This window comes from Ochotona curzoniae, unplaced genomic scaffold, assembly GCF_017591425.1.
Source record: "Ochotona curzoniae isolate NIBS_2020 unplaced genomic scaffold, NIBS_Ocur_1.0 contig_66, whole genome shotgun sequence".
NCBI classification, from domain to species: Eukaryota; Metazoa; Chordata; class Mammalia; order Lagomorpha; family Ochotonidae; genus Ochotona; species Ochotona curzoniae.
This window is the reverse complement of record NW_024466512.1, coordinates 6195668-6204372: the sequence shown is the minus strand read 5'-3', so window position 1 is coordinate 6204372 and position 8705 is coordinate 6195668. Positions and strand designations below refer to the sequence as shown.

At 52.7% G+C, this 8705-nt stretch overlaps 1 protein-coding gene across 1 annotated transcript in view; it reads left to right on the top strand.

Annotated features, from left to right (window-relative positions):
* Positions 1–1058: 1058 nt before the first annotated feature.
* LOC121164355 (deleted in malignant brain tumors 1 protein-like) overlaps positions 1059–8705 on the top strand; it is a 142194-nt gene continuing 134547 nt past the window's right edge. The window contains exons 1-5 of the mRNA XM_040992484.1: positions 1059–1068; positions 1161–1472; positions 5551–5874; positions 6783–6812; positions 7308–7346. Of these exons, the coding sequence (XP_040848418.1) occupies positions 1059–1068; positions 1161–1472; positions 5551–5874; positions 6783–6812; positions 7308–7346 (715 nt within the window). The remainder of the gene's footprint in view (positions 1069–1160; positions 1473–5550; positions 5875–6782; positions 6813–7307; positions 7347–8705) is intronic.

Here is an 8705-nt window from a genome sequence, read left to right as displayed (position 1 = left end):
GTGAACAGGAGGGACAAAGAACAGGCTGAGGCAGAGGGATAGAAAGTTCTAGAAAAGGAGGCACCAGAAGAGGGCAACAAAGAGGCCTGAGGAGGCCCAGAATATACCTTTGGAAGAGCCTGGAGATGGTCCAGTTGCTTCTCCTTCCACTTTCTTTGCTTCTCCTCCCGTCCATGCAACACCAATGTCCCTCCTTACCCCCACCCAGTCCAACCTCTCACTCGCTGCCCGTGATTTCTTAAGATTTCAAGGTAACCATTGAAAAGCCTCAGCCAGGATCTGGCTTCCACAGGCTAGACCCCTGCAGATTCACGGCCTACATTTCTTACAGAACTAGCACAGCTTTTCACCAGTGGGTAACTTGGTGGCATCATGTTGGACAGGCAAATGGTGCCAATGAACTTCCCAGCTGTGGTCACTTCTACAGGGAGAATCTTCTCCCACAAGGGAGGTTGGCAGGGCAGGCAGGCCTGTTCATGGACAACAGCGTCCTGGACTTGACCCTGATGGAAGCTGGAGCATTTTGAACAGGGAAGTAACTTGAACACATCTGCGCTTTGGAAAGATAAAACTTGGAGGCTGCTGGGTAGCAAAATAAGCCCTACGGGCACTGGCATGGGCATGGAACCAGTACCCCTGAAGTGGGGTTGAGTCAATGGATGCAGATGGATTAGAAAAAGGAGAGGCAGCAGGAGATAAACTGGGTGGCCCTGGAGTTGGTCAGGCACAAGAGAATGAAGGTTGAACCTGGTGAAATGGGAGCAAAAGGCAACAATGACCTTGTGGGTAAAGCCAGAGGTGGAAGGAAGCATCACATACAACACTCAGATTTCCACCACAGTTGACACAAAGCCTGGGGTTGTGTTTGCAGACACCTAGGGGGGCATGGAAATGTTGCTCTGGACCTGGGGCTGGGCCAGGACCTGAGGCGTGGGTCTGGGTGTCTTCTGAGTCAAAGTACCCAGAGCCCCATGAGGTTCTCTAGGGAGCAAAGGGCAAGTGAGAAGAGAGCAAAGACACTGATACCCCAGGTCCCCAGGGGGAATTCATGGAAGGAGATGGCGGGTGGTGACCAGAGGCGGGGCAGGGGGAGGCGTGTGGCCATGCGAGTCAACGGGCAGTGACAGCAAAGACGAGGACTTCCCGCTGTGTCAATGCAGGTCTGCCTGTGAGGCTGGTGGACGGAGCCGACCAGTGCCAGGGCCGGGTGGAGGTCCTGTACCAAGGCTACTGGGGCACCGTGTGTGACGACAGCTGGGACAGCCAGGATGCAGATGTCGTCTGCCGACAGCTTGGCTGTGGCCATTCCGTGTCTGCCCTTGGAGGGGCTCACTTTGGTCAGGGCTCAGGGAACATTCTCTTGGGTGCTGTGGACTGCTCCGGACAGGAGCCCAATTTGTCAAGTTGCCCTCATGATGGGTGGTACAACCACGACTGTGGCCACAGGGAAGATGCCGGAGTCGTGTGTTCAGGTAGTGCATGTACTGCTTTGCGCTGTCACCTGTGTATGTCTGGGGGCAGGTGCTGGTCGAGTCAACACGGTGGCTCACACATGTGGGCATGCGTGCATGTGCATGGGCACACGCGAGCTTGGCTGCTCTCACTCTGCTGCAAGCCACGCCTCATTCGGGGTTAGAGCACAGGTGACTGGGTTTTTGCTCACGCACAGGTGCTCAGGTTCCGAGGTTCTAAGGGATCTGCCAGCTGTCCTGAAACTGGGAGGTGCCGGGCTCAGGTTTCAGTCTCAGCTGCTCACGTGGCCATCCCAGGAAGATTACACATTATCCTCTCAAGTGGTAGATGGGGATTAGAGTTCTTACATACTTAGGTATATACCAAGATCTAATCAAAGGCGACCGATATGTCTTCTTTATTGGCCACTAAATGACATGCAAACGGCACTCACACCCTCAGTGACAAAAATACAACTGTCCCTACCTCAGCTCTGGCAGCTCAGTGCTGTGCCTCTTACATTCATGTGCTGTTGGCAGATGCTCAAATTCCAATGGACCCCTTAATCCACAATGAATTCTCCAAGGTCACCAACCCTCTGCATTGACCCCAAGGAGGAGTTTCTGGGTAAGGTGTTCACTTTAAGGCACCCGCTGGCATGTGCAGCGTTGTGTGGACTAGACACTGTGCATGCTGCTACATACAGTAGGTGATCCCGATGCTTTCAGATGCCCCTGTCCCCATTACACACCCCACACAGGCACCTGCCCCTCCAAGGGAGCACACCCCACACTGACAGCTGTGAGTGGGCTCATTCTGCCATTCTGGAGTGTCTCTTTAGAATCCTTCAGTGATGGCCAATATGCCATTTGGCAGTATGTTTGAGCTGTCGAAGCAGTCAGACACCTTTGGAAGTTTGGCCTGGTGCCCGGGATGGGTCTGTTCATGAAGCCAAGGAGGTTGAGCAGGGTGACAGCACAGAGGATGCTCACAGGAGTTTGCTAGCATTGACCAGAGCCTGGCACAATCACAGAGACATGGTGTTGGATTTCAAAAGGAAAAGCCATAGCAATTTAGCCACAGAGGGGACCTTCAGGGTCTCTGTTCTGGCCCTTGCTTGCTTTAGCACTGAGGGTGTGAGGGTTACCAGAATTTAAAGGAGGGCTGACCTCCGACCCCTGCACTCTGCAGGTTCATTGCCTCCCACAGAGGCTCCTGAGGAGACAACGACAGAAGGTAACGTTTGTCATGAGGAATCCCTGTGGGCTCTTACGTGCATGTCCAACCCAGATGAGGAGTGGAGCACACGGGAGTTGTCCCCAGCTCCTCAGGATGGCCCTTCTGATTCAAGCCTCAGCCCTGAGCAGCAGACTCTTCCACGACTCATGTCCCTGAGATGGCACAGCCTGACCTGAAGAAGCTTCTCTCAGGTGGAGCCCGTGGCCTGGCACCAGGGTGTTCTGGAGCCCATGCTGGATCCCCCAGGCTTTTTACTGCTTCAGAACTCTGGCTGTCGGGCCTGGAGAGGCAGGTGAAATCTGCCCCATCTTTGCCATGCCCTTTCCCTGAGCCCATTCAGGCTTCCTGGGCTCACTTTCAACCTAGAGCTGTCAGGAAGGCGTCGGAGCCAGCTGGCGTGTCAAAGGTCCTGTATCCCACAGCCCCTCTCCCTCCCAGCTGCGGACACCCCAGGTGAAAGATTCAGGAGGGACAGTCAGTACAACCTGAGGTTCTGGAAGCCTGGGCTTTGGGAAGAGAAGTCACTTCCTGTTTCCCATGGGACAAGGTCAAGAACCACCTCCACCATGTTCCCTGGCCTGCCCTGGGGTGGACTGGCTGAGAAGCCTGCTGGCTGGTGCACCAGGCATTTCTGGTCCATGAAATGGTCCACGACCTCAACTTCCTCCTTCTCGCTATGAGTCAGGACTTAGATGTCAGTAGAGCTGAGGATGAATCTGGCTTTATTCTAATACCACTGTCTCCCTTACCACAGTTCCTACCCTTTCACCTTTACAAAAGTTGCAAGAGGAAAACCTATTCATTCTTCCATGGTGGTGTCTCCTTAGGACTTTGTTATGTATTAGAAAGAGCAGCTGGGCCAAACAAGGTCTTTGGTGCATGTGGGTCAACCAGGGACAGAAGCAAGGGGACAGGGAGATTTGACTAATCTCCATGTGTTACAAGGCACAATGGCACCATTTGTGCCTCAGTGCAGCCTGCACTGTCCCATTGCCATCCACTACCTGAGAGAGGGAGCCTTGGCAACTCAGCAGGCATGGGTGATCAGGCCCAGCTTGGTCTTTCCTGAACGTGTGTGGAGTTCGTCCTCTCGAGGGGGTGGTGTTCTCTGGCTGGGGTCCACGGTCAGCAGCCTTTGTTGGTGCTGACCCCAGGGCTGCCCATGGGTGCACCCAGGTATCCAGCTTCAGCTCATGGAGCTGGGACTTCTGCTCCATGTCCTGTCCCTCCCTTGCTCAAGGTCTAAGGTACACGGGTCGTGGGGGAAGCCGAGAAAGCCCCTTTGACGCATGTCTTAAATCTGGCTGGCCTTCTTATGTGTGTTGACATACATCTTTTTGTTTGTCTGCCTTTTCATGGTGACTTTCATGTCCCAGTTCAACTTGCCTTGACTTTCATCAACATGTACAGAAGCCTTTTCAGTTGGCCCTAGAAACCATAAAACCCACCAAATTTGGCGTATACATTTTTGTTTTGAAATCACATGTTGGGTTGGTCTCCTTGTGGCTTAATAGTGTGAGGTCTTCAGAGAAAGCGACAAGGGTTGCTTCTCTCTTGGACTCTTTGTAAAGCCAGGGGAGCACCCAGTCGGCCCTGTGTTTCCCAGCTGGGGAGTGTGCAGGCAAGGGTTTGTTGACACACTATTTCTCTTGACTTGACGTTTCATGTGAGAACCACAAGTTCTGAAACAAACGTGATTCCAAGAGTTCCTCTGCTCCACCAGGAAGAGGTCTTCCCTGAGGAATGTGGACTGCAAGCCAGGGATAGAGGAGAGCTGGAATGTCTGGTCTGAAATACTTAGGATGCATGATCTTGATTCCAGTATCAGGTTAGCACTGGCCAAGTCAAGCTGATGCTGCCTGCCCCTTGCTGACTTGGCTCCACCTAGTACTTGGATTTCAATGGTGGCCCATGGGTCATTGGCTACAGACACACCCTTTCAGGGAAGGGAAAATGTTTTGCTTGAGCAAAGAATATTCCATATGAGGAAAGCTAGAGGGACCAGTGATGTCTGGCTGTACAAGTGAGTGTGTGTCTTCAACAGACAGACAGGGAGCAAGAGACAGGACCTGGGGGAATCATTCCACCTGCTGCTCCAGAGTATTTTGTTCTTGGGTCTTATCCTTCAAGGCTAACTCCTGCCTTTCTTCCTGCTATTTACAGATGCATGGCCCAGCACATCCTTTTATGAAAATACATCAGGTGAGTGCTCCCCACCTGCCACGGGCTCGTTGCCTAGCTCTGAGTGAACACTGGACTTGCTGGCCACAAGACGAGGATGACAGTGGGTGGCTGGGTACAAGACCAGGTCTCTGAAGGATGAGTCCTTGAGGCTGTTGATTTTGTCCACTGGGATCCTGTGCAGGTGCTCAGGGAGGGTCCTGATAGGAAGGATGCTGGAGGCCTTGTTGATTGCATGTGACCTTGTCCTTGTGTCTGATGCCATGGATTTAGGATTACAGGAATGCAGAAAGGGTGTGAGGTGTACAATCTGGCCAAAATCCAGCTTCCATAGACACCTCCAGATGGGACCAGGCAAATATCCTAAAACTCTTCAGAACAAGAATGCAGTCTAATGCTGTTGTGTCTGCAGAGCTCCGTGCTGTGTGCCCAGAGCTGGAAGGCACAGTATTCCTATCATTGGCACTGTGCTTCTAGTCACTTCCCATACTGATGTGTCTTCAGATATGAGAGAATATGGTGTCCTGCTTTCTGTCACTAGAATGAAGAGAAATCCTGACAGGTCAAGGACAACAGCAGCTCTGGTGGCCTTGGCCATGGCAATCCCCTGAGTATGGAACATACCTTAGAGCTTTAGCCTCCAGATGGGGGAAGTGAACCATGCTCTGTTCCCTCTAGGTTACCCATCTGGTTTGGCCCTGAGGCTGGTGAATGGAGGACATCGGTGCCAAGGTCGAGTGGAGGTCTTGTACCAGGGCTCCTGGGGCACCGTGTGTGATGACAGCTGGGACATCAACGATGGCAACGTGGTCTGCAGGCAGCTGGGCTGTGGCTATGCTATATCTGCCCCTGGAAACGCCCGCTTCGGCCAGGGAACAGGATCGATTGTGCTGGACGACGTGTCCTGCACAGGACAGGAGTCGTACCTGTGGAGCTGCCAACACAGTGGCTGGCTCATCCACAACTGCGGACACGGGGAGGATGCAGGTGTCATCTGCTCAGGTGGGCCTCCAGATTCACTTAGGATGTGCTCTGATGTGAACCACTAACCCTGTCCCCACCATTTCATTCAGAGATCAGTGAGAACAGAGACCCATTGTGCGTGGTACTTGATTGAGCAGGCTGGCTACCACTAGTGACCCACCGAGCAGTCATGCTTGAGTCTGAAGGTGACTCAGGTATAGAGTGATGTGGTCAGGATCTGACCCATGCCGTAACAGTTGTCAGGATTTCCCTGGAAATGACACAAATACCAGGTTCTGTCCAGAATCCCCAGCAAGGAAACAAAAACAGAGTTTATACTGTTATTGCTGAACCTCAATTCCAAGGATGTGAGTATCCTTGTTGGGGTCAGGCTCTATGGGTAATGTGGCTGTGGCAGCATCTCCTCTCCTGGGTGGCTCCCATCTTGCGTGATCCTGCCACCCTATGTCCATCATGCCCTTAGGATTCCGGGAATCTGAGGCGGGGGGTGGGAAAGGACTCAGGAATGGCAGGTAGGAGGAGGTGCCCTGAGAGAGAGAGACAGGGTCCATGATGGAGCCCCATGACCTAGTGTTTCTCTAGGGTCCACATGGAATGTAGGCTGGCCCAGAAAGAGGCTGTTGTCTTGAGCAGCTTCCTGCTCGTCCCCTGGGTGTGTGCAGGTCCCCTGGGTGTCCCTGCAAAGGCGATGATATCATTGCAATGGAGGACATATGGGTGGGGGCAGCACTGAAGTGCCAGCTGTGGTGCGCATGTGCAAGGCAAAGATGCCTTTGAGATGAAAGGACTGGAGTGAGCATGTGGGGCACTCGTGTAGGGGGCATGAGGGCCATCATTGGTGAATGTGAATGACGCAGGACACTTACAGCATGTTTCCCAGGTGGAGAGCTGCATGCTAATGTCTCATGTTCTTCTCTTGGTCACAGATGCTTTGGCCACAACTGCAACTATTCCAAGTGAGTACACCATGTCCTTTTTGCAATGCTCCTACATATTCTGTCTCAGATATTGCAGATCAACACATGACTTTGAGGTGCCATAGTGCCAGGGGAAGAAAAGGTGGAAGGGATATTTCAGAACTTGTTCTAACCAGTCAGTTTAATGTACCTTTCCTATGTGACTTGCAACAGTACCCAAAGTTTGTTCCATAGTATGAGTGTGGAAATATGCAATTCATGGGATAGTAGACATGGAAGGAAGGACAGCAAAGGCAATAGCCTGAGGAGAGAATATTCTAAATATCCAGGACTTGAGGACCTAGGCGTGTCCAGCACAGGCTATGTCCAATGCCATGGCCATACTTGTGAGCTCAGGCTGCTAACAGACATGGAGAGGAAGGGGCAGGACCTGCTAAGGAACCACTGTTGAGACATCTGCCTGATCCAGAGAGATCCATCTTGGCTCTTTGGCTTCAGCTCTAACTCTTACCTTTCTCCCTGTTGCCTTTACAGCAACGTGGCCTTCCACGGCCCCAGATTTTACCACGACAGGTGAGTGTCCCGCCTTGCCAGGACTCACTGTGTCAACATGAAGGAACGCGAGGCTTGCTGATGACAGGATGAGGCCCCCAGTGGGCCCTCATTCACATTGCTGCTCTTTGGGTGGGTGAGAGCATGGGCCTCTGAAGACAGGTCCTTGAGGCTGGTGACCTTGTTCAGTGTGAACCTGTGCAGGTGCTCAGGCAAGGTCCCCATCACAGGTCCAGGATGGGAAACCTCAGTGATCACACGTGGGCTTTTTCTTACCTATGAGGCTGTGGATTGAGGGCTTACAGGAATAGGGAACAGGCTGTGATTTGCCAAGGCTGACCTGGGACTCTGCCAGACCTGGACAGTCCCCTACGGCTGTCCCCACGGTTCCTCCCATAGTCAGAGTGCACAGGTGCTGTGATGTGTGTACAGAGCTCTGTGCTGGGTGTGCACATGGCTGTTCCTGCCGATCCAGCTCCTGTCACAGCCTCAAGATCATGTGTGCTTTCACTAGCCTAGCATCCTGACCTGGGAGGACGTGGTGTCCTTGCTCCTGTCGCCGGAATGAAGAGAGATGTGGACAAGTATCAAAGGGTGACAGGGCATAACAGGTTGGATACCAGTAATGTCCTGATGAACACAATGTGCTTGAGACCTTCACTTCAAGACAGGAATGGTGATGTGTCCTTTGTTTTCCTCCAGTGGACATATCAAGTGTGGAAGTGAGAGTCGTGAGTGGATGTGAGTGGGTTCAGGGCCCAGGGCAGGTCCTGCATCAGGGCCCCTGTGTGTGATGATGTCACTGTGCCAGCTGATTGTATGCATGGAAGCTGTTTCTAGAAGCCCTTAGACAGACAGATGGTGGCTGTGAGGTGGGTGTTGAGTAGCTCCACTGGAGGGCTCTCCACTCACTCTAAGGCCGTAAGGAGTCTCTGGCTGCTTCCCAATGCCTTCTTGCTCTGGTGGTTGGTTTGTCCTTGTGACCCTAGGAGGTCCTCAGTGCACCTGAATGTGCCCTCCACCTGCAGAACTCTGCACCCTGTCTGCCTGTGGGATTGCTGCTCTGCGGGGTGTGCCCCTGGAGTTTACCTGGTCTCTGCCCAGCTATGCCATTGCCTGTGTTGGCTGGGTCATGTGCATTGTGTGGCCTTTAAGTGATCCATCTCTTCTGGCTTTTCTGACTTTCTCACCTTATTCTGCATCACCTAATCTGGTTCCCTGGTCATCGATAACTCTTGCAAGCTGAGAGAAATGTCAGTGGGCATTGGCCTTTTGGTATTGAAGGTGGACATGACCTTGCTGATTGTGGTGCACACCCTCTGACCCTCTGTTGGAGTCAGCGTTAGTTCAGGCATGATTTCTCTGTCTTTTGCCCCTTCA